This window comes from Ascaphus truei, chromosome 10 (genome assembly GCF_040206685.1).
Source record: "Ascaphus truei isolate aAscTru1 chromosome 10, aAscTru1.hap1, whole genome shotgun sequence".
Taxonomy (NCBI): domain Eukaryota; kingdom Metazoa; phylum Chordata; class Amphibia; order Anura; family Ascaphidae; genus Ascaphus; species Ascaphus truei.
The window spans coordinates 49334722-49361275 of record NC_134492.1 but is presented as its reverse complement, the minus strand read 5'-3'; the positions used below and the strand labels follow the sequence as shown (position 1 = coordinate 49361275).

The window sequence follows — 26554 nt, the reverse complement described above, 5'->3', positions numbered from 1 at the left end:
AAATACTCTGTAACCTTTCACTGCAATTTGACTCTTTATTATGATGTAGTTGAACATATTATACAAGACGCATGATCAACAACATGATAACTTATTTTAGGGAATCCGGTGCCACAAATGACTTGGTTAAAGGATGGACAACCTGTTCTCGAGGATGTGCATCATCAAATTGTTTATGGAGGACAACGTCTTCACATTACCAATGGCATGGTGTCCGACACGGGAAGGTATATGTGTATCGCATCCAACTTAGCTGGAGACAAGAGTAAAAGTTTTAGTCTCAGCATATTAGGTAAGTAAAGTAAAATAAGGAAACTACCCTAAACCCAACCATGGAATATGCACTCTATTAATAGGAAAACACCAGTTTTAAACCATAAGGGGGGAGAGGAGCCCCCTTTCTTAGCCTAGTGAATATACAAGTCAAAGGCTAACCCCCCCTGGAGAAACACTCGTCCTAAATAACAAACAAACCATTAACTCACGTAGATTACATCCACAATAAGTAAATGATCTGTGACCCCCAATAGATATATAGTAGCAGCTTAATAAACCACTGTAGTTATTTTATTTTTTAAACTGTAATAGTGCTAATCTGTGCATTATCACATGGAAACTCATATGGCTATTTAAGGAAGAACCCCCTATGAGTCCAGAACAAATAAACACGATCTCTGTTCTTTATACTGTAGATATATAAGAAGCATGATTGACTATATTTTCTTTACTAAAGTAGAAATGGAAACAAAAAGTCTGGAGCAATGAACAAAAATAGGAACAGCGTATTCATTTGGGGTCTGTAATTAAAGGATGCATAGAAAAACTTTGCAGAGCCAATGGTAATATAATGTGTACAGCTATCAGGCATGTACACAGGTTACTGTGCGCTACTCTTCCAGGGCACAATACTTATTACACACAGTGATTGCTCATAGCTAAAGGATGAAGGAGTACTGTACTTAGGAGTAACAATACTGGCGTTAAAGTGAGTAAGACCAGTTCAAATCCTGGTGTACAGGGATTCATTGTGCTTGCAAAAAATAGTACGTGCAGCACTGTATACAATGTCAGCGCCACAGTGTATAATAATACAATATTATACTACGCAAATAAAGAGAAACGTGGTTTCAATTACAGCAACGTTTGCCCAGGTTTGGAATAGTTTAAAGGTTTCTTAGTAATCAAAACCTATGTTTATAATTAAACAGGCCTATTATTTCAAATACAATAAGTTGTTTTAAATTAAAACAGCTGTTTTTGGCCACAACTCCTTTGCCATACGCTGGAAAGGCTCTTTCCAAAGTCACAAACATCCCGTTTTTTCTCCCTCAAGCATTATCCTGAAAGAAGCTTAAATTCTAATAGAATGATATCATGATGACTAAGTGACTTCTTTACATGCTGCTCACAAAGCGACAGTGCCCCGACATAGCAAGGAACAGATACAATGTTCCAGTAGAACACAAGCTAATGCCACAAGAAAGTGATAAAGGATAAAACACCAGTATTTATTAATCCTCATAATCAACCATTTTTAACCAATGTGCCCAGCGAGTATGGGATATTCCACGCTTAGCAGACACCTGACATTCAAAGCTGTAATCGAGGCACATACTGTCTATTTTTTCAACTACTGTAAACTACTACTGTATGTTACTATGTTACTGTTACTACAGTATATTACTATGTTACTATATTACTATGTTACTGTGTTGCTGTTACTATATTACTATGTTACTATGTTACATACAATGGGGTGAAACCTCTTGTTTTATTTTAAATAGTAGGGGGTCTCCAGAGCGGGACTGCGTGAATTTCAGATTTGGGGACCCCCGAGATACATACCTGTATAAGGGACTCTGACTGGGCAAGGTAAATGGCTGTGTGAAGGTGCCGCGGGCCAATAAGAAGCAGCAACGTTATCCCTGGCATCTCCCTATTGGCTGCATGACGCGGGACCTTGAAACAGATATGAGATACCGGACGGTTCTTTAGATATCTCGGGGAGCAGGGGGTCTCCGGAGCTCAATTCGCATTGGCATGTCTATACGGCATACAGTACATTAGGCATCTAATCATATATATTAAATATATTTCATCTTTAAAAAAGCAAATACTTGAAGTGGCAGAGAAAGTGTTTGTTGGGCTAGCATGGGGATTATTAATGGACATTATTATTAATAGAGGATTTTAGACATGAATTCTTAGTTTTGTGAAATTCTTTCTGTGATATTCAGTGTCTCCTACAATCACTGGTGCCCCGGAAGATATAACAGTCATCTTGGGCAGCTCTGTATCCTTAGTCTGTGAGGTCCATTCACACCCTCCTGCTACAATCACCTGGCTTAAAAATGGCCATCTAATTCGATCAAAGAACAACATCAGAATTCTGCCAGGTAATCCTTTTATATGTCTGCATGTATTTTATTTTTAAAACCTGTAACTTTTCCAGATTTGTATTAAAACAGCTTCATTACCTTAGCTGCTAACCGCTAAGGCAATTAAGGGGTTAAACCTGAATAACATGTTTATTGGGGGCAGAGGGGGTGGATGAAGGGGGTAGTTGCCCAGGGTGGGTGGTTAGGCCTGCCGGGAAGGTTGCGGGAGTGGTAAACCCCTTCACTACCACATAGCGGTATCAGAGGAATGTCCTTATTGCTGTAAATGGGATTTGTTTCTGTACATGCGACTGAGATAACTTGCCCCAGAATTGCTCTGAGACCTCTATATGTTTCAAATGATTTTCTACCGTAGGATAATATTGACTCGCATGCTGGACTTGTTAAACGTATTGGGGTTATTTTCATACATACTTTGATTGTAGGAGGTCGAACTCTACAGATCCTAAAGACTCAGGAAGACCACGCTGGAAGGTATAGCTGCATCGCCACCAATCAGGCCGGAGAAGCAACGCACCTCTATGACCTCAACGTTTACAGTATGTTATGTCATTTAAAACCATGCACATTCCAAGTAATAATACAAAATATACACCACAAAACTTAACAGTCAGTACAGTGTCTTACTAAGTATCTGCACAATGAAAAAAATGTGTATACTGTATTTGTATATGAAGATATACACATAGCTATAAATATATTTAGAGATATATTATCTCTCTCTCTCTCTCTCTATATATATATATATATATATATACTGTATGGATGTAGCCAGCTTTATCTTATGCAGAATATCATTGCGGTTCCATAGGATTCAAACGTAGTGATAGTGCAGATTATACACAAAAGAGGTTAAAATAACCCTCGCTACATCTGTTTATATACATATATCTATATATTTGTCGGTATTTGTATACATATATACAAATATTAATAGATCTATTTATATGTAAATATGCACATACTGTATTTGTAGATTCAGTAAAAAAATGAATAGATGATTAGATTAGTGTGAATGGTTTGTGTTGTGTGAACTACACAATCTGCAATGTACGAGCAGATAGGAGGAAGGTACGAAACAGACAGGGGACCATCAACGGATCTGCATGTCCTTCACGTGACCTCCAACTTCTTCATTGCTGTGAATGTCACATTCCAGTGGGTAAAGGTGCGATACAAACGTTCAAAGTGTCTGTGTGCCGAAAATCTACCAGGTTTACTAAAGCAAATCTTTGCAAACTCCCGGTCTCTTTCTAAACCTCTTTAATAGGGTTTCTCGCTTCTTTTGTGCATTTTATTGTCACCTGTGTCTTGTACGCAAATGAGTGCTGGCGAATCTCTTAGGGACACACCCACAGAGCCCCGTTATATCCCGGCTTATAACGGGAGCGAATCTCTTAGGGACACACCCACAGAGCCCCGTTATATCCCGGCTTATAACGGGAGCGAATCTCTTAGGGACACACCCACAGAGCCCCGTTATATCCCGGCTTATAACGGGAGCGAATCTCTTAGGGACACACCCACAGAGCCCCCTTATATCCCGGCTTATAACGGGAGCGAATCTCTTAGGGACACACCCACAGATCCCCGTTATATCCTGGCTTATAACAGGAGCGAATCTCTTAGGGACACACGTACAGAGCCCCGTTATATCCCGGCTTATAACGGGAGCAAATCTCTTAGGGACACACCCACAGAGCCCCGTTATATCCCGGCTTATAACGGGAGCGAATCTCTTAGGGACACACCCACAGAGCCCTGATATATCCCGGCTTATAACGGGAGCGAATCTCTTAGGGTCACACCCACAGAGCCCCGTTATATGCCGGCTTATAACGGGAGCGAATCTCTTAGGGTCACACCCACAGAGCCCCGTTATATCCCGGCTTATAATGGGAGCGAATCTCTTAGGGTCACACCCACAGAGCCCCGTTATATCCCGGCTTATAACGGGAGCGAATCTCTTAGGGTCACACCCACAGAGCCCCGTTATATCCCGGCTTATAACGGGAGCGAATCTCTTAGGGACACACCCACAGAGCCCCGATATATCCCGGCTTATAACGGGAGCGAATCTCTTAGGGACACACCCACAGAGCCCAGTTATATCCCGGCTTATAACGGGAGCGAATTTCTTAGGGACACACCCACAGAGCCCCGTTATGTCCCGGCTTATAACGGGAACGAATCTCTTAGAGACACACCCACAGAGCCCCGTTATGTCCCGGCTTATAACGGGAGCGAATCTCTTAGGGACACACCCACAGAGTCCCGTTATATCCCGGCTTATAACGGGAGCGAATTTCTTAGGGACACACCCACAGAGCCCAGTTATATCCCGGCTTATAACGGGAGCGAATCTCTTAGGGACACACCCACAGAGCCCCGTTATATCCCGGCTTATAACGGGAGCGAATCTCTTAGGGACACACCCACAGAGCCCCGTTATATCCCGGCTTATAACGGGAGCGAATCTCTTAGGGACACACCCACAGAGCCCCGATATATCCCGGCTTATAACGGGAGCGAATTTCTTAGGGACACACCCACAGAGCCCCGTTATATCCCGGCTTATAACGGGAGCGATTCTCTTAGGGACACACCCACAGAGCCCCGATATATCCCGGCTTATAACGGGAGCGAATTTCTTAGGGACACACCCACAGAGCCCCGTTATGTCCCGGCTTATAACGGGAACGAATCTCTTAGAGACACACCCACAGAGCCCCGTTATGTCCCGGCTTATAACGGGAGCGAATCTCTTAGGGACACACCCACAGAGCCCCGTTATATCCCGGCTTATAACGGGAGCGAATCTCTTAGGGTCACACCCACAGAGCCCCGTTATATCCCGGCTTATAACGGGAGCGAATTTCTTAGGGACACACCCACAGAGCCCCGTTATGTCCCGGCTTATAACGGGAACGAATCTCTTAGAGACACACCCACAGAGCCCCGTTATGTCCCGGCTTATAACGGGAGCGAATCTCTTAGGGACACACCCACAGAGCCCCGTTATATCCCGGCTTATAACGGGAGCGAATCTCTTAGGGACACACCCACAGAGCCCCGATATATCCCGGCTTATAACGGGAGCGATTCTCTTAGGGACACACCCACAGAGCCCCGTTATGTCCCGGCTTATAATGGGAGCGAATCTCTTAGGGTCACACCCACAGAGCCCCGTTATATCCCGGCTTATAACGGGAGCGAATCTCTTAGGGACACACCCACAGAGCCCCGTTATATCCCGGCTTATAACGGGAGCGAATCTCTTAGGGACACACCCACAGAGCCCCGTTATATCCCGGCTTATAACGGGAGCGAATCTCTTAGGGACACACCCACAGAGCCCCGTTATATCACGGCTTATAACGGGAGCGAATCTCTTAGGGATACACCCACAGAGCCCCGTTATATCCCGGCTTATAACGGGAGCGAATCTCTTAGGGACACACCCACAGAGCCCCGTTATATCACGGCTTATAACGGGAGCGAATCTCTTATGGACACACCCGCAGAGCCCCGTTATATCCCGGCTTATAACGGGAGCGAATCTCTTAGGTACACACCCACAGAGCCCCGTTATATCCCGGCTTATAACGGGAGCGAATCTCTTAGGGACACACCCACAGAGCCCCGTTATATCCCGGCTTATAACGGGAGCGAATCTCTTAGGGACACACCCACAGAGCCCCGTTATATCACGGCTTATAACGGGAGCGAATCTCTTAGGGACACACCCACAGAGCCCCGTTATATCCCGGCTTATAACGGGAGCGAATCTCTTAGGGACACACCCACAGAGCCCCGTTATATCCCGGCTTATAACGGGAGCGAATCTTTTAGGGACACACCACAGAGCCCAGTTATATACCGATTTATAATGTGACGTTACCTAGAACAGGAGCGGGCGTGATGTTCCCTGAGGTTAACGTGTATCCGCAAAGCAAATTATACGCAAACACAGCGTCCGTTCCATATCTCATTAGCATAGGGTTAATGTCAATGGTGATCTCCTGTAGAAAACAAGCAATGATTTCAGAACATCTTTAATGATTTGGAGTCTAGGGGCGATGTTCTGAGAACCTCATAGTCTTTTATTTCTGATAGTCTTAGGCCCGGGCCATAGAGGGGGGGAGCCGTGCTGCACCGCGCTGACGCTGAGGCTCGCCTGCAGAAGCTGTGCGATTCCATGCACATACAGGCGAGCCAGCGTACGCGATCGGAGGTGGGGGGAGACTGAGGGAGGCGGGGCAGTGACGTCGCTGGGCCAATCGCCCGCGACGCACTGACGTCAACGTCACGGCGCCGACGTCACGGCGCCGTGATGTTGACGCAGCCCCGCTCTCATTGGAGGTTTTCAGCCGACAGCGCGCTGAAAAACAGCTTGGCGCTCGGCTGAAAACTCCAAAGCCTGAGCACGCCTGCGGACGCTCGCGCGAGCCCCCTCTCAAGGCATCCTCATTGAGGATGCAGGGGCTCAGCGCTGAGCGTCCGCACGCCTCAGCACGGCCTGTCCTTCTATGGACTCGGCCTTAAGGGCACTATAAGGGTTATCAAACTAATTACCAGGCAAACTTTCAAACCATGCAGTGTTCTTACTTTTGCAATCCAACTGAAACATGTACAGTCAAGTGACTTCAACAAACCATCTGATTTGTGCATATCTCTGCAGATGTTGCTATAATAAAGCAGCTGAGTAACTTCATCCCGTAATGTCCCCACAATCCCAATAAACTTTCCTCTTGCTGTAGCCACATAATAATTGCTACACCCACTATTTGTCCTTCTCCGTTTTTTTTTCAGTTCCACCCAGAATTATAAAAGACGATCTCGTGGGGATTGGTGTCTATTCAAAGGAGGTTAAAACCAAAGTCAACACCAGCTTTATTCTAGAATGTAATGCCAAGGCGTTTCCCGTGGCCACAGTGACGTGGTTTAAGGATGGACAGGTCTGCTTTATTTTTCTTATTTATATATAAATATAAACATTGTCCCCGTAATGGGTGTGCTGCTGAACTTGTTGCATAAAACGGGGTATGCACCTCACTAGTAATTAACTCACTGATAAACTAAAAACAGGTTTCCCTTGAATGCACTCTATGTTAATGTGGTGATGTTAGTCATAGTGATTAAGATATTTTAATAAGTAATAAATAAAAATAACTACAGATTGGTGTTTTGGAATTTATGGCCAATACAACGACGCAACATGCACAAATACAAATATATACAAAAATACAAACATATAGCAAAAGGTTGAGAACATCCACTTTTATTTATAGTGGGGTCCTTCAGAGATATGCACTCTATTACAAAAATACACAGTGAAATACCGATATATATCTTTAAAAAGGGTAATTTAGTTAAACCCTTTGGCCAAAGCATTTTAAGCCTGCAAGGCATGACCAAATTTGCAGGTCTTAACACTAACTGATTAAAATTCTTATTTACCTCTATAATTAGAGGAAGAATGATCGCATTGGATCTGTCCCAACCAGCTGAATGAAAATAACTGCTTACTTGGAAAGTGGGGAGGGGCGAGCTTAAACCCTGGGAGGCAGGGGCCACTAACCTCCAAAACAGCTGAGGCCAGCTGGACAAAGTTAATAAACACAAAGACACCCAGCAAGCTCTAAGAAACTCCCAAAATTACCACATTATATATATATCTCAAACACGCACAAAAGGAAAAGTCGCTAACACTATATTAATAGAAAAGGCTAACCCAGGATCCAAAAATAAATATAATATTGATGTTTAAAGATTAACTTAAGCAAACTAATAATAAGATAGTAAAAATCCTGGGTGTGCTAAGGGATACAAAATTTTATGAAAACACACAAAAAAAGCCTGTAATAACTAAATCAAAAAGAAAACAAAAAACCTGGAACCATGAGTCAGCAGTGAAAATGCGTCAAAGATTTTAATAAGAAGCAGTGAAACACACTAACATAAAAACATACATAAACTAATGGTAACCTAACAAAAAATAACAAGCAAGAAACGATATGAGTATATATCAACACATGCTACAGTAAGTAAAAAACTGAACTAATGAGCCAAAAAACATATCTCAGTAAATATCCAATAAATAAATGGAAAGATACAAATCAGCCAAAAAAGAACAGACACCCCTTAATAATCCTAAGTACCAGAAAAGAAGAAAGAAGAAAAGCTAAATACTAAACTCCTAAACTAATATTCAAATCAAGAAAAACTGGTATATATGTGTCAATTGGAGTGCTACTGGGCGTGGCTAAATGTATAGAACAAAAGACAAAGATGCCCAAAGCAACATCCAATATGACAAAAATGTGCAGGCTTAACATGCTTTGGCCAAAGGGTTTAACTAAATGACCCTTTATTCAAAAGATATATAGGTATTTCACTGTGTATTTTTGTCATATTGGATGTAGCTTTGGGCTTCTTTGTTTTTTGTTGTATACATTTGGCAACACTCCGGAAGTAATCCAATTTACACTTATATACATATATATATAATGTGGTCATTTTTGGGATTTCTTAGAGCTTGCTGGTTATCTATGTGTCAATTAGTACAGCGGTGCGCAAACTGGGGGGCACGCCCCCCAGGGGGGGCCAGGAGAATTTGAAGGGGGGCGCAGGCTGTTACAGAGGCCCCGCGCTCTTCCCCCTCGTTAACGCAATTCGTCATGTGGTATGTTATTTAACAGTAGGGCTATTGACTACAATGGTTAAGGAGACAACACGTTATGTAACAAATTATTTTGTGCATTAACTCACATTCATGAGGGTAATAACATTCACTGCATCTCTATATATCTATAAACACAACATTTCCAATGGACAATTAATCACAAGCATTTAGGGCCATGTTTACTAAATGGTGGTATGCAATAAGGAATCTTCCGGGGGCCAGAAAGCACCATATCGTCCCTTTAAATGAATGAGCCATATGGCATTTTCTAGTGCAGAAAGCTGGTGGTGGTGAGTGGGGAGGGTTAATTGCACTCCTTGGGGGGTCATTCAGTATCCGCTTGAGCCATTTTCAGAGGATACTCCCCACTGACTTTGGTGCATATAGAATATGGCCCTTAGTCTTAGGAATGACCTGAATGAAATGACAATTTACTGCATTCTGTACAGTAGCACAGTATGAATACATCAAATTAGGGAGAGGGAGTGGCTCAGTGAGTAAAAGACACTGACTGGCACTGAGTTTGAAGCAGGGGAACCTGGTTCAATTCCCGGTGTCGGCTCCTTGTGACCTTGGGCAAGTCACTTTATCTCCCTGCGCCTCAGGCACCATAAACATAGATTGTAAGTTCCACGGGGCAGGGACCTGTGCCTGCAAAATGTCTCTGTAAAGCGCTACGTATAACTAGCAGCGCTATACAAGAACATGCTATTATTATTATTATTATTATTATATTCACAACACAGGAAATCCTTTCAAAGTCATTCATCATTTCTATCACTTTTACATCTTGGGTAGTTCTCTTCCTCTAATATATATTCGGATTATATACATACTGTAGTGTAGTATATAATACACTATATACTATACATTGCCAGCATAGGTTTTTTTTTTACCCCCTATGGAACGGGATTTATTTTTCAAGAAATACGAGAACAAAAGCAGCAAATCCCCTTAATTATCAGCACAAAGTGAAATACTTTGATAATCGGACGTATCAAAGAACTGAAAATTCCCTTTTGGTTCAGATTATGAACTGTATAAAAATAATTTAAAATAAAAGCCAGAACATGGATGTTCTGCACTTGGCAAACATGAAAACGTGTTCTGCTAAAATACATTGACGTGTAATATTTGGAAAGTTTGTTTTCCTAATAGTGCACAGTGCTCTATACCAGCGGTGCGCAAACTGGGGGGCGATATTTCAGGGGGGGGCGGCGGTTGCCAGGGGATCGCGTGAGGCCTCTGCAACGTCCCTTACCTTGTTTTCGGCGACATGTCGCCATGGCACCGTGGCGTCAAATGACGAAGACAAGGTAAGGAGGGCGGCGCAGAGGAGAAAGTTTGCGCACCCCTGCTCTATACTGTAGATGCTCAACAACAAAATAACACAAAGATAAAACATCTGCATACACTACACACATCAACAACTTACCGACATCATAATCCCAGGTGTGTCTTGAAGTTTGGCAAAATGTTTCGCAGGGAATCGAATTTGGGAACAAAATGCTTCAAATTTCGCAGATGCGTTTTGCACAGTTTTACTTATAATGAACATACTGCTCCCTATTGCTATTTTTCATGTATTCTGTAGTTACTCCGTATTATTACATGGATATGTATTTAATGCATTAGCTAAAATAACTACAGTATATGTATAATGGTAACTTGGATAGTTTAAAGTTCTAGCAGTGTTTGTCCTGAAGAAATGTGATGCAAGTTTAGATATCTTTCAATGTCCCAATATGAGTTCATCATGGATAACTGTATGTACTGTATATATTTCTTTATATAGTGCCATCCATATTCATAATGCGTTACAGCAGTAATACACGTGACATAATAATATCATCATTATTATCGTTATAATAATAGGAGACACAATAGGATATTAAATGACGCAATAGTGTTCAGAGCTCTTGAAACCTCACAGGTCTCTTCTTCAAGTATACTATTCCATGAAGAATGCATGTTTGTTCATTTTAAGGTATCCCAATTTGTAATAAAGGTAATGTTGATTAGCAAATAGTGTCGAGTTAGATATATTTGTAGTGTGAGACTTCTTAAGTGCTAATGGGATGTTTGCACCTAACAATAGATTTCTTTCATCACAGCCTCTCAACCCAGATAATCATGTGACCGTAATCAATGGAAATACTCTCAGTATAAAGAAAACACAACTGTCTGATACTGGACGTTTCACCTGTGTGGCATCCAATGCTGCTGGAGAAGATGAAATGGACTTTGATGTTATTATACAAGGTTAGAAACTATTTGAAAGCTATTTGAATGTTTTGTTTCTCAATACATTATTCTGAGTGAAGATAAATAGTTTATTTAATAGGGCGCTTTTATAGGTACACTGTTGTAGGGGGTTCACACATTATTCATGGGATGTGAAACAAAATAATGTAAACAGTTTGTCGTTTGCAAAGTCACAAACACGTAATGAGTAGTTTATTGCTTGTACTGTACAGCACAGAGTATGATAATACACACAAAAGTCAATGAGACTCTCTGCCAAGAGAGTGTCCAAGCAGGCTTTTTCATACATTACCTTTGTTTAAAATAGGTTACAAGACAGAATATAATAACCACTCCTTAATTCTTAAACCAATCATCTTACAGATCATTAAAATCTGGTTAAACCTGGATTAAAACAGCTCTCTATAGGAATCACGTACTTCTTGATACCAGGAATGTGGGCATTACTTCAGGCACAGTCGTAAATCTACTGTGAGTGAATCTCATTCATCACACATACACACACACACACACACACACACACACACACACACACACACACACAGACACACAGACACACAGACACACAGACACACAGACACACAGACACACAGACACACACACACACAGACACAGACACAGACACACACACAGACACACACACACACACACACACACACATTAAATACATAACAAAACAGACAAAATATAAACAGAACATCGCCTTCAATTTTTCTCCAGAGACCCCCCCCCCAGTCCATTTCAGTAATATATAATCCATTTTAACAGTATATTAATTTCAGCAATATTATTTCATCAAGTTATTCTCCAAAAAATGTTTTTTATTATTTACAGGTGAATAGGCTTTTTTTATTTATTAGCATTTTAACTCATTCAAGTTCGAAAGGCCGTGCGATGCAACACACTAGTTAAAAAATATATTTTTTTTAATAAGAATTTTGTATTTTAGTTTTAATTTTGGCTACACAGTCATACTGCAGATATTTGGGTATTTTATTGGTATGTTCAAAATCACATCACATCTGGTATATATTTCTTTTATAAACCATGGTACACACAATTAGAGCAATATAAATAACATTATAGTTGAGGTTCAAGGACATGTTGTAAGGTAACCATAGATCCCACGTCTTTACCACGGACTTCATAAAAAAAAGTCTAAAGGTGCCAAGGCCAAGCAGTGAAATGTTACCCTTTGGCAGGACTGTGCACTTGGTTAGGGATGATGTAATAGTTAGGGTGTTAGGCACACACAGCCCGAGGGGAGTTGCAAAACCAATCTCTGTTTTTGATGAAATCTCTCTGGTCAACAGAATAAACTTAGTTACAAGTGGTTTTTTTTTACATTTCATACAGATGTAAGCAAAGAATCCACTGAGACTGGGATAATGTATTGTGTGACGTTGTGAAGCTACTTATCCAGCCATTTATGACAATGAATAAATAGTTCAGGCCGTTTTTAATTCACTTATGGTGATAGAATCAAAGTCATTGATTTGTTTCCATTTAAATATTTGCTCGCAATTGTTTTGTTTTTATCTATCTTGTAGTTCCTCCGACTTTCCCAAAGTTTTCTGGTCTCTGGGAAACCTCTGACAGTAATATCATGGATAGAAGTGGAGAGAACAAGGATGTGATCATCAACAATCCGTTTTCCCTATACTGCGAAACCAACGCTGTCCCTCCCCCAACCATCACATGGTATAAAGGGGGCAATCTTCTCACCTCCAATGATAGAGCGTTCATATTACCAGGTGTGTTAGAATTATTTATTTTTCTATGGAAAATGCACCTCATGTAGCTCCAACTCAAGAACAAAAAAGAACCGTGCACAACAAGACCATAACGTAATTCAATATTAACCACTTCAACCCCCCAATGGCTCATAAGAAGGGGCAGCTCAGTAAACAGAACTGAATCAGTATACTGTAGAATGGCAAGGACAGACACACAAAGTGTTTACTTTGGGAGAACTCTGGTGGAGAGTAAATGAAAACGCAACTTTAAATATATAGCATCAAAAATTAAGGTAAAAAAAATAAAATCAAACTAACATAACAAATATACTAAAAACAAATTTTCAAGGATCCCCCACTGGCCATACAGTAGGTCAGGGATATTTTGAGATCACAGGATTTTGACTCTCTTCGTAACTCACTCACGTATAGAACTCCTGAAATCTCAATTTCTGATAAATTGTTGGAAGCAATCTCAGTCTGCCTCGTCTCTCACCGTCTGCCTCGTCTCTCACCGTCTGCCTCGTCTCTCACCGTCTGCCTCGTCTCTCACCGTCTGCCTCGTCTCTCCCTGTCTGCCTCGTCTCTCCCCATCTGCCCCGTCTCTCCCCATCTGCTCCCATCTCTCCCCGTCTCTCCCCATCTGCCTTGTCTCTCCCCATCTGCCTCGTCTCTCCCATCTCTCCCCATCTCTCCCCATCTGCCCCGTCTCTCCCCATCTGCCCCGTCTCTCCCCATCTTCCCCGTCTCTCCCCGTCTGCCTCATCTCTCCCCATCTGCCTCGTCTCTCCCCATCTGCCTCGTCTCTCCCGTCTCTCCCCATCTGCCTCGTCTCTCCCGTCTCTCCCCATCTGCCTCGTCTCTCCCGTCTCTCCCCATCTGCCCAGTCTCTCCCCATCTGCCCTGTCTCTCCCCATCTGCCCCGTCTCTCCCCATCTGCCCCATCTCTCCCCATCTGCCCCATCTCTCCCCATCTGCCCCGTCTCTCCCCATCTGCCCCGTCTCTCCCCATCTGCCTCGTCTCTCCCCATCTGCCTCGCCTCTCCCCATCTGCCCCGTCTCTCCCATCTGCCCCGTCTCTCCCCATCTGCCCCGTCTCTCCCCATCTGCCTCGTCTCTCACCGTCTGCCTCGTCTCTCACCGTCTGCCTCGTCTCTCCCTGTCTGCCTCGTCTCTCCCCATCTGCCCCGTCTCTCCCCATCTGCTCCATCTCTCCCCGTCTCTCCCCATCTGCCTTGTCTCTCCCCTTCTGCCCCGTCTCTCCCCTTCTGCCCCGTCTCTCCCCTTCTGCCCCATCTCTCCCCTTCTGCCCCGTCTCTCCTTGTCTCTCCCCGTCGGCCTTGTCTCTCCCCGTCGGCCTTGTCTCTCCCCGTCGGCCTTGTCTCTCCCCGTCGGCCTCGTCTCTCCCCACCTGCCTCCTCCCTCCACCTCTGCCTCCTCCCTCCCCATCTGCCTCCTCTCTCCATCTCTACCTCCTCACTCCCCATCTCCCTCCTCTGTCCCCACATGCCTCCTCCCTCCCCATCTGCCTGTCCTTACCGAGCTACGTTGATTCATATAACTCCAATACTTATTTAATTTAGCTCCAAGTTTGTGAAATATGAATTAGTCGTGTGAATAGCCAAGAAGTCCCGTTTAATAAAAACATGAAACATGAGACGGATGGAAATCAATAGTAATTGTGATTGTTATTACCCCATTATCTTGAAATAAAGCCCCAAAAAACGTCTCTGTTTTCTCCTTAACCATTGTTTTCAATAACGTGCCAGCGATAACACAATGCTTCAAATTAACCGGAGCAGTAATGGCTGCTACATCTGTGTGATATGAAAAGTGCTTTATTTTATCAGGGGGACACATTCTGCAGGTCACCCGGGCCCAGGAAGAGGATGCTGGGACATATACATGTGTGGCGGTAAACGAGGCAGGAAAAGATTCCATGCGGTATAATGTCCGAGTACTGTGTGAGTATTTAACACCGTTTTCTTTCTTTCCATTTTGCCCTCTTGTTTTCATGTTTTCCTCTAAGATTTTGAATACCAACACCTACCTGCTCAATAATACATTGGCTGAAGCATAGCAAAAAACATAGACCCATATTAGCCTTTACATCAGTAATAACACAGATCATATTCTCCCCGAGAATGGTGATATTACCGAAAACTGAGCAAGAGTGAGGAATTCCGGCATATTTTATTTATAAAATGTTCTACCAGGAAGTAATGCATTGAAAGTGACCTCTTGTTTTCAAGTATGACAGCCCTTGTGTGGTACCTTGGGCTCAGCGTGACAGCCCTTGTGTGGTACCATGGCCTCAGCATAACAGCCCTTGTGTGGTACCATGGCCTCAGCGTAACAGCCCTTGTGTGGTACCATGGCTATCAGCGTGACAGCCCTTGTGTGGTACCATGGCTATCAGCGTGACAGCCCTTGTGTGGTACCATGGCTATCAGCGTGACAGCCCTTGTGTGGTACCATAGCTATCAACGTGACAGTCATTGCGTGGTACTGTGGCTTTCAACGTGACAGTCCTTGTGTGGCACCATGGCCTCAGCGTGACAGTCCGTGTGATGTCCAGTGGATGTCACTAGGGCACCCTGAAGGTTAAATGCTACAGGTTTAGGGTGTATTTTAACACTGTAAATCAGTTAATCCCAGCGGGGTGCACGTAGGGAACCTTTAGTCTTTCGGAATGTTATGTTTCTTTATGTGCGATTATTTGTATCCTAATAAAAATATGCAAATTTAATCATTACAAATTTAAGATCAAACCCTTGTTGATTGCTTTGTCGAAAAAACAAAATATGTTTCTGTCTCTTTATTTGAGATTAATATATGCTCTTAATATCTTGCATCATGAATTATTGAAACATAAATATTGTAGTTTGGGGCCAACAACCCATCCCTTCAACCTGGCAAAATCTGTAAGTGTTTTGTCGTCATAGAGACTAGCTATTTATTAATTTATACAAACACTCCCATGCAAAAGCCTCTAGGAAATGCAACTGGCCGACTGTGTTGGGTACCATTAAATAGCTGTTTAAACTGACCATTACCCAGTAGTACTGCATCCAAATTACACCCATATCATACTCATTGTGATAATGACATTTGTTTAGCTTAGTTTTTCTTTACAATACTTTCAGTTCATTTCTATGACCCTTCAGGCTTCCACTAATGTTGCATTTTCACATATATTCAACACAGTTAAAACAAAGGAAACATTATAATATTATCTGGTATTTTATTTAATGTTGTAGTACCACCAACTTTCGAGGGAAGAGATGAAATTTTGTCCAGAGATGTCACCTTACTGGTGAATGAAAGTCTGGTACTGGAGTGCGCAGTGAGCGGTAATCCGGCTCCAAGCATTTCCTGGCAGAAAGATGGACATTACATTACAGAAGAGATGGGATACACGTTTATATCCAGTGGAAGATCTTTACAGGTAATTTCTAATGTCACATTTTACTTTTTACATTTTCTTTTTCTATGACGTGCAGTTTGAGGATTCAAACAGTTGACATTTGTCCCAGGTGATCAAAACATGATCAAAGCGATTAACTAATTTATTCCGTTTATAAAAAGTCACATTCATGTTAGAAGTTAAATGAGCTCAACATTAGCAACAAGAAAAGTCTTGTGTTCCTATTCACCTACGGGGATCATGTACTCTACTGTAAGGCCTTTAACAGTTGTGACAAACACCCCTCTTTTGTAGCGCTGACGTCTGTCTGGGTTCTTCCCGACACAGTCTTCTAGGGTTAATTATACAAAAACAGGGACATACAAAGTATTATGTTGCTTAACTCAGGCTTCTGCCTGCTTTATTTTCATCCCTGTAAGGGACTGCAGCTTTAACATGTGTAGGCAGGAGGCACTCAGCTGTTAACCTTCAGCGGTTTACTCATATCAGCATTATAGTATTTCCCACACTGTTACTTCAAGAAACAAAAAAACAAATCATATAAACAAAATTCTATCCCGTTCAGGGATCTAACTACACAGCAGAATCAGCCTCTCTAACCGCTGCTGGGCCAACTAACCTGGTTCCCCAGCTTAAAACAATGCCCTCTCATTTAGGGTCACTAGATACAGCATAGTCTTTTTGAAACAGCAATAAACATTTGTTTGTCTTATCTGTTCGTGGTGGGAACTCGGTCCCAAGTGTCCAGGCAAATCCTCTGGTACTGTGATACTTGAAGGGGCCATCCACCCCGAACTGGATGCAGGGGAGCAGCGAAAACCCCAGTCTCCAGGCTCTAAGAAGAGAGACTGAAATGCAAACCTCTCTGCTCTAAATACCTGTGCTAGTGATTAGGAGAGCAGGTGAGGGAGAACTAGACACATTGTAGTCTGTGGTCTGGACTTTCCATTCACCAGCCTGAGTAAATGTGAAGCTGTGGAATGGATCATTTTGCACTATTCCTGCACTTTCTGACCTAAAACGGGGCAGAAAGCTGCCTACCATCTTTGGACTATGGCACACCGTGTAGTCTATAGCCAGGACAAATGTTTCTATAGCCAGTAAGAATAAGTGAGGAGATGTGGTGCCCGGTCTCTGTATATACGAATAGCCTTTCGCAGGCTTCCATTTGTTTTTATACTGGCTGGTACAGTAGTTTAGAGACCTTTATACAGGTTTAACTTAACCTAAAGCTCTTTCATTAGGAGTTTCCTTGCAATAGGTCCCCAATCAGCACTATTGTAGTTTAATGAATAACCCACTTTGACCTGAAAGAAGCATTACATCTTGGGGGTAGGGTCTCCAGAGCTGGGGACCCACTGCTTTCCGAAATACTTACCTCTGAAGGTGCCCCCCGTAGTAGCTCTGGCTGGGCAACCAATATGACAGTTTAAAGGTCCGGCATCCCATGAGCCAAAAGGAAGCTGCGACTGTCACGGTAGCTTATGACAAGATATAATGAAATATATTTATTCCTTAAAAAGGTGAACACAGCAATATAGTACAATTAACAGGCAAGAAGGTAACACTTACTTAGGGTTGGGGAATGGAGAAGTATCAGCTAGCAATTCTCCAGCAATCCTGTGACATTCCAGATGGAATTAGAAGAACAACTAAAAACTGTAGGGTGGACACAGTTTATATACCTTTGTAACCCTATTCTTAACATTGAATACAGACTATTGGTGAACAATTATCTGTATCCAATCCCTAACGTGGAGACACAGATTAACCCATGCCCCCCAGCTAATTAGCCCATGTGTACTGGGACTCTATGGGTAGCCCCATAATTAAATCAGGGGCGACAACTAGTCTACCAAATGAAGTATTTGCATTGTTTGTAGGTGTAGACATAACACTTACAATAAAAAACAGAGAAAATACTGTGCGCTACTATCTAACCCAGAATATGGAATATAAATATAGTGCAGTGACTAAACCACATAAATAAGTGAACAAGAAATAAATCACAATAACCACAGTGAGGGTGTATAGATGAAGAAATTATATCACATAACCGTGTATTGGTGGAGGCGTCTGCTGCTATAAACACAGGGGGTGGCTCAGCACCCCCCACACTCTATAAGAAATGGAAACAAAAGAAACAGCGCACAACACCAAATAGTGAAGCAAGTAATGCTATATATTGGTAATTACAGGGTAATAAATCTGCGTACATCAAAACAGTGGAATAGGTGCATTTAGTGTGTTTCACACAAGTTGCCACTCAGCAACTGTTGTCAGAAGAGTCTGGAGCTTGCTTCTCTCAGCGGGGGCGCTACGTTGGTTCAGGAGCAGGATTAATGTCCAAAACCCCTCATCCAGCAGTACATCGCTCCCAAGGGGATTTCCCTTTACAGCAACCAGGCTCCGTTGCAGGTATTGGTGCTTGGTGGGACCGCTCGTGCTTCCAAGCCGTCTGGTGCAGCTCGTGTAGCTCAGCGAGCAGATCCACTGTACGGGGGTGAGATCTCAGCTCTGCAAGGGTACACTCGGCGTGCTACGTTGTCGCTCCGTCGCGGGATACTGCGTGATGACGTCACAGTCTCCGCAGCAGCGAGGGAACCGGCAGGGAGGCAGTCAAAGTCTCTCAAAGTCTCTCATATGCCCAAAATTACCACCGGGAGTGATACTAGCAGGGTGAAGCCAATGGAGGCAATGGCAATATTAAGGCACTAGATAAAAATCATCCAACATGTTTCGTAGAATAAACTACTTCTTCAGGGAAGGGAAACATGTTGGATGATTTTTATCTAGTGCCTTAATATTGCCTCCCTTGGGAGCGATGTACTGCTGGATGAGGGGTTTTGGACATTAATCCTGCTCCTGAACCAACGTAGCGGCCCCGCTGAGAGAAGCAAGCTCCAGACTCTTCTGACAACAGTTGCTGAGTGGTAACTTGTGTGAAACACACTAAATGCACCTATTCCACTGTTTTGATGTACGCAGATTTATTACCCTGTAATTACCAATATATAGCATTACTTGCTTCACTATTTGGCGTTGTGCGCTGTTTCTTTTGTTTCCATAACACTTACAAACCACTCCAGTTTGATGATTCTCCACCCTCAGGTAACAATTAGAGTGGCGGAGTCTGTTGATTAGTACTTGGTCTGTTGATTAGTACTTAGTGTAAACAATCAGGGCAGTTAACTTTTGATCACAGTGCTTAGGCTCAATCAGCCGTCTGCCCTTCATGACCTATTAGCATAGCAGATGGGGTCTGCATTTTCAGAGCAGATCCAAAATACCATCCATATACACTTTAATATCTACACATATTAATAAGTTCCATTCTGGTGAGCTCAGTGGGTCGAAATTTGCCAGTTTTTAATGCCTACAGTGACTCCACACATTGGCCAAATATCAACTCTCTGCGACCTCCAGAACTGGAGATACAGAAATGCACTTTAAAACATTAAAATACAGGATTATAATGAAACATGGGAAAGGGGAACATACATTTTCCTGACATGACAAGGTGTAAGCCACATTCCTGGACCGCAGTCCAGTTAACCCCTTGCCTCCCTAGTGAGGTCAGGGGGTGGCCATATGGGGTGCAACCCCTTTAATACCGGGCCAACCCCCCCTCTCCCTCTACAGCGACGTCATCCCATGCTGCTTCCTATTGATCGTGGGACCTTTAAACTGACCAGAGACATTACCTTCTCAGGTACAGTATATCGGGGAGCAGGGAGTTCCCGGAGCTGAAATTAACACGGTTCAGATGTGGAGACCCCCTGTTTCCTACCCAAGTGGGAAACGTTTTGTTTTATTTTTGAGGCAATGCTTCTTTAACAATCTGTTTCTAATAACCTAATAAATAACAAACAAATCTCTACACAAGTGGAAATCTATTGTATATCAGGCCAACCTCCGCTATGTTAGCATCATTTATCTGTGGCAACAAGAGCTGCCAGAAGTTTCAAAATTGTCTCCATTTCAAGCTGTGAAGAGAGACATGCGACTCCGTGAGCACTAGTAACATCAAAAGATAATGCAGAAGGAACTGGACATGGAGCCAAAAGTCATTTGTGCAGTATACCAAACAAAAAACAAACAAAGCTTATGCAAGAGGGCAGGAGGGGAGGGGGGGGGGGGCGGGGAGGGGATGTATTTCATTGCTCTCTGGAAAAGAGAATGGAATTCTCAGCGTGTCTCTACTGAGCAATCCTCTTCAATGGAAATGCTCGTGTGAGCCGTATGCCTCAGTGTTAAGGTTTTATGCCATAGTGACAGGACTCCCTCTCAGGTGCTGTATAAAAACCATGTTGGACATACTTGGTCCTCTTTTAACTGAGGCTACAATGCATTTTTGCTCTTATTTGTATAATATATATTGTGTGTATTTGTTCACATCGGTCCTGCACTTAGAAGAACGAAACAAATGTCTCTTTTCTTAAAGCTGACACGAGCAGGCTGCATCATATCTCATTTCTCAATGTTAGGTCCCAAACAATTATCTGTACGTGTGAATTCTACCCAACCTGTGCAGGTGGCAGCCATGCTACTAACCAATCGGAATATGTTATTTTCTTCACCACGGCAGGTTCTGAACTCGACATCTGGCTGCTGAGATATATCCTACATATTACCCTACATCAGGGGCTCTCAACTGCAGTCCTCAGGACCCCCCCAACAGGCCAGGTTTTAAGGATATCCCTGCTTCAGCACAGGTGGCTTAATCAGTGGCTCAATCAAAGACAGCGTCAGCTCAGGTGGCTCAAACAGTGGCTCAGTCGAAGCCACTGAATGAACCACCTGTGCTGAAGCAGGGATATCTGGAAAATCTGACCTGTTAGGGGGGGGTGGGTTAGGACTGGAGTTGAGAACCCACACTCTACAGTACATATGTATGAAAGATGTTCTGAGCCTCTCATCACCGAGGTGCTTGGTTGTACTCTGAATAATATGCAGAGCCCCACGTCACACAGAGACTGTGTTCTGCTCTGAATTAGATGAGTAATAAGAGTCATTACTTTATCTATATTTCATAGTTTATGTGAGACTCCTATTTCGTGTTTTTCCAGATCCAAAACGCCCAGTTATCGGACACCGGGCGATATGTCTGTATTGTTGAGAATCTGGCAGGAAGTGGGCAAAAATCGTTTAATCTTAATGTTCATGGTAAGACCCTGAAGTGAAGTTGAATATATTGCACTAAACATGTCTTCAAAAAATGGTGGTTACTGGAGATACATTAAATATCAATGTGACCCCAGGAACTAGCAGTAGTAGATAGTGGTCAAAATAGCTGATTAAAAAAAAATCTCTCTCTATATTAAACACTGGGGCACAGTTACCTGCTAGGGTCATCACACTACAGCCACTAAATAAAGGTTGTGGCCCACTTTTGCTAAGCAGTGCTTTGCACTCTAAGGGTTAAATCTTCCCCTTTTTACGTTTTGTTCGACTAATGATGGCAGCATAATTAGTCCAACGAGGTAACGGGATATAACAATAATTAGCAGATAAGACTTCAATTAAACGGATCTGAAGAAAATAGACATGTATTTTTACACAAGAAGGAAATAAGGTGACGTTATTTTAGGGATGACGGAATCGTTCTAAAATTATTGTTATTACATGAAAATGTTTTTTTCCCCCTATTTTTTTTGGCCCACTTTGTAGGACTTCCTCTATAATTAGATGATTTCACATAAATAGGTAGAGGGATAAAAAAAAAAAAAAAAGAGAACAACAAATAAAAGGTGATTGTTTTTTCTCTGTGGGAGCGGAATGGGGATACTGTGAGATTTTCTGAATAATATTGTTGTGGCTGAAAAAACATTGTGAATTAGAGGATAATTCCCAGACTACAGCAACTGGAATACACTTATAAAATAAAATGTTAAACTACGGAGTGCCATCGAACCTCAGGCACTTCCAAGTCATGTGATATGGCGGCCATTTTGTTTACCCTGGAGGGAGCTTTAAGCCCAGTCATTTCAGCTGTTAGTATCCCAGGAACCAGTGATCAGTGGAGTTGAGTATAGCGTGACTCAGCTTCCCCTGATTACTATTCTGTTGATGAGGGGAAAAGTGAGTATGAGGGATTGCTGCTTTAAGCAAATACATAAACCCGTTAATTGCGACATAGAGATTTTATTTTGCTAACACTGGTATTTGTTGCAGTGCCTCCTGTGGTCATTGGCAGTAACTCGGAGAATATCACTGTTGTGGAAAATAATTTCATCTCATTATCATGTGAGGTTACTGGATTTCCGCCCCCTGCAATCAGCTGGCTGAAAGACGGAAAACCCATCAGTCAGAACAGTCACCAGTTTCTTGTTCCAGGTGAGAGCTTGTGTGGGCAAATAATGCATATTTTGGGAGGGATCAAGACTAATGACTTTTATACACTTTGTCATCTCATTTTATTATACAAGTTGTATTTATTTATTTGTATTTATAAAATGTTTTGTCAGGAAGGGATACTGTTATGGAACAAGAGCCACATTTCTGACTCACCCCCCTCTCTCCTTTGCAGTTTCTGCCTGTCAGATTTTATTCCCAGCTGCATGGAGTCTGCAGACACATACTGTGCCTGCGTGGCTTGCAACAATGTTGCGCTCCTTGCCTGCGAGCATGACATCAGTGAGCTGCTACAGCAGTCTCTGAGATCCTCACCAGAATGGACTAGTCTGCCCCCCCTCCTGTTTGTTCAGACATGGTCTGTCCCTAGACTGTTCCTTTGCCCACACCGCACCTCACTTCCTCTTTTCAACCCTGGAGACAGTGAGTAAAGAACTTTTCTCTGTTTATAACCCTTGGTGAGGCCATCTCTTTTTACCGGTTCCTAACTAATAATCACCACTACACACCATCCACAAGTATCTGTACCCTGCTACCTTTTCCCAATAAAGTGGAGGAAATATTACAGGACTTGGAGTGATTTAAAAGGGAACTGTGTTAATGCTATCGGGAGCCATTCATACCAACGTGCCCTGGCTTCAGAATAGTAAAAAGAGGACCGTGTGCCTTGGGAAATACACACAGAGGAGCTGCTACCCACAGCCTTTATGCTAAAGATACAAGCGAGCAGCTTACGTAGCAAATAAACAAACAGCAGTCTCTCACCACATTGCACAAGCACGTTGCTACACAGAGCCACAAGCCTCTACACAGCAAACTACCACAGCTTTATGCAAAGACAGTGAGCAGCCTTACTTTGCTAATACTACACAAAGGAATCACACAGCAGCTACTACTCAAAGACTCTATGCTATACAGAATAGTCTCTGCACCCCAGGACAAGCAGCAGCTTCACTCTGCCAGACAGGGCAGCAAGCTTTATACAGCAAACTGCACACAGCCTTGCAACAAACAGTGCTTCTCTCACAATTACTAATTGCCTTTCTCTCTGTCTGAGTCCACCCGCTGCTCAGCCCCACAGTGAGGAGCCAACGGACATCTGTAAGTACAGCTACCCCAACGCTGCACGCTGCAGGACACCGCTCGGCATCATCTGAGACAGACGCCCATCGCTGACAGGTAAAAGACCGCACGCCACACGCACTGGCAAAGGCCTACACACACCTACAGCATGGCAGAACTCAGAGCCTCACCAGACATCACGCAGGAAAGCGATCTCTCAGACACAGAGACCGCTGCGCAACTGCAACAGGCGCAGGCAGGCGCAAGGCCTAAACGGACAGTCACACTGACACAAAAGGCCCGCGAAAAATATGAGAGCGACATTGAAGCACACCGCGAAAGGTTAGAGAAGGCCTGGGAGGACACTGGTCGTGAAATATGTAACGTTGCAAGCACTAGTGATCAGGAGAAACAAATTAGGCAAGCTATAGCCCAATTGAGGTCAAGTCACAAACGTTACCAAATGCTGTCACAAACATATCTCGCCTACCTAAAAAGAATTAACACAGAGGAAAGCCTCAGCGAACGCGACCAGCAGGAGGCAACTGACCTGGAGCGTGACGGCTTCGTGCAGACCACTATTACTGAGGCCGAAGACCAGAGAAAAGACCTTTTGCTGGAAACTGCATCGCAGCGCTCAAGCATATCCAGACACTCATCAAGGTCAGCAAGATCAGTGCAATCTCACGCGTCTAGCGCAAGCGCGAGCGCTACCAAGGCGCGAGCCACCGCAGAGGCCGCACGTGCCAGGGCCGAATATGGTCGAAGAGAGGCAGCCGTAAGGGCAGAAAGAGCCAAATTAGACGCGGATCTAGAGGCACTCAATCAAGAGAAGGAAGCCGCTGCCGCCATAGCCCAAGCCGAAGTCCTGGAAGCAGCTGCGAGACAGGACGGCGGGGAGCTACCGTACAGACGGATAGCCTCAGAGGATCCAGCCCAACGCACTGAAGACTACGTAAGGAGCCTCTTCAGTGTAAACACCAGCGCACCATCTCAACACGGAGGGAGCGACACCACAGACAACGAAGACTCGCTAGGACCACGAGGAGAAGACGTTGCTCCGTCAATGGCACACGCTGCCTGGGATAGCCACAGCCGCAACAGTGATCCACACGCCAGAGCGCACACGGATGCACCACAACAGGCTCGTAATCCAGGTACACCCACGCGGGAGAAAACAGCCCCTCACACTGGCCAGCAGCCATCACGCGTCCACGCAAAGGAAGAGGCGACCGCACAGACCGTCCCAGCAACTACCTCAGAACGGGGCAAACGCGCCGACGTCTCAGGTCTGACAGACATAGCCAAGTACATGATCCGGCGCGACTTGGTGCACGCAGGACTCATCAGCTTCGACGACCGCCCTGAGAACTACCGGACGTGGAAATTCACGTTCAAAGACGCAATCGACAGCTTGGACTTCTCAGCAAGGGAAGAGCTCAACCTGTTAGTTAAGTTCTTGGGGAACGTATCCAGGGAGCAAGCGCAGAGACTTCGGACGGCAAACGCACATCAACCCCAAGTAGGTCTGGACCTAGTGTGGGAAAGGCTAGAAGAGACCTATGGCAGCCCTGAAGCAGTCGAGGATTCACTCTTCAAAAGAATCGAGAGCTTCCCCAAGATCACGAGTAAAGACTACTCGAAGTTACGAGATCTTGGAGACCTGCTGCAAGAACTGGAGTCCGCAAGGAAAGACCATTCCTTAATAGGTCTCAACGCCCTAGATTCAGCTCGTGGAGTGAGACCCATCCTGGAGAAGCTACCCTTCAACCTCCAAGAAAGGTGGCTTTCACAAGGTTCCAAATACAAAAGGGAGAAGCAGGTTGTCTTCCCCCCATTCTCATTCTTCGTGAGCTTCATCTGCGAAGCGGCAAAGACAAGAAACGACCCCAGCTTCATCTTAGGTGCGCAAACCACATCCAGCGCCAGCCACCCGAGGAACGAAAGGTCAACAGCAAGGTGCAAGGACTCCAGAACACCCATCTCGGTCCACAGGACGGACGTGCCCCCTACGACCCACGCGAGTCCCAGCCAGACGGCCGACAGGGACAAAAAACCAAGAGACCTTAACAAAGAATGCCCTATCCACAAAAAGCCGCATCCACTTAACAAGTGCTTCGGATTCAGGATGAAACCCATAGAGGAGCGAAAGAACCTACTCAGGGAATGGGGAGCCTGTTTCAAATGTTGTGCTTCCACAACTCATTTATTCAAGGACTGCAAAGAAGCTATGAAATGCACAGAGTGCGATAGCGACAGGCACATAGCCGCTCTACACCCGGAAGCTAGGAAGCCCAAAGCAAGCAAAGCCCCTAACCCTCCGACAAAGCAGGGCGGGGAGGAAGAAGTGGGAGACACCCCCCCCCCCCGACGTCAGTAGCATCCAAATGCACAGAAGTATGCGGAGAAGGAGACGACGGTAGATCTTGCTCTAAAATATGTCTGGTAGCAGTGCACCCAGAGGGACAACCCCAAAGAGCCAAACGGATGTATGCAATCATCGACGACCAGAGCAACCGATCGCTGGTCAGGTCAGAATTCTTCGATATGTTCGGCATACAAGACAGTACTTCTCCTTACACTCTCAGAACGTGCGCAGGGCGAATGGAGACTACAGGGAGAAGAG

The 26554-nt window shown here is 44.0% G+C and overlaps 1 protein-coding gene across 1 annotated transcript in view; it reads left to right on the top strand.

Moving 5' to 3' along the window:
* The window catches only part of HMCN1 (hemicentin 1), a 302818-nt gene that overhangs the window by 162096 nt on the left and 114168 nt on the right, over nucleotides 1-26554 (top strand). The window contains exons 49-58 of the mRNA XM_075616900.1: nucleotides 101-292; nucleotides 2238-2396; nucleotides 2825-2938; nucleotides 7212-7357; nucleotides 11199-11346; nucleotides 12900-13103; nucleotides 14936-15049; nucleotides 16346-16533; nucleotides 21582-21678; nucleotides 22687-22848. Coding sequence (XP_075473015.1) covers nucleotides 101-292; nucleotides 2238-2396; nucleotides 2825-2938; nucleotides 7212-7357; nucleotides 11199-11346; nucleotides 12900-13103; nucleotides 14936-15049; nucleotides 16346-16533; nucleotides 21582-21678; nucleotides 22687-22848 — 1524 coding nt within the window. The remainder of the gene's footprint in view (nucleotides 1-100; nucleotides 293-2237; nucleotides 2397-2824; nucleotides 2939-7211; nucleotides 7358-11198; nucleotides 11347-12899; nucleotides 13104-14935; nucleotides 15050-16345; nucleotides 16534-21581; nucleotides 21679-22686; nucleotides 22849-26554) is intronic.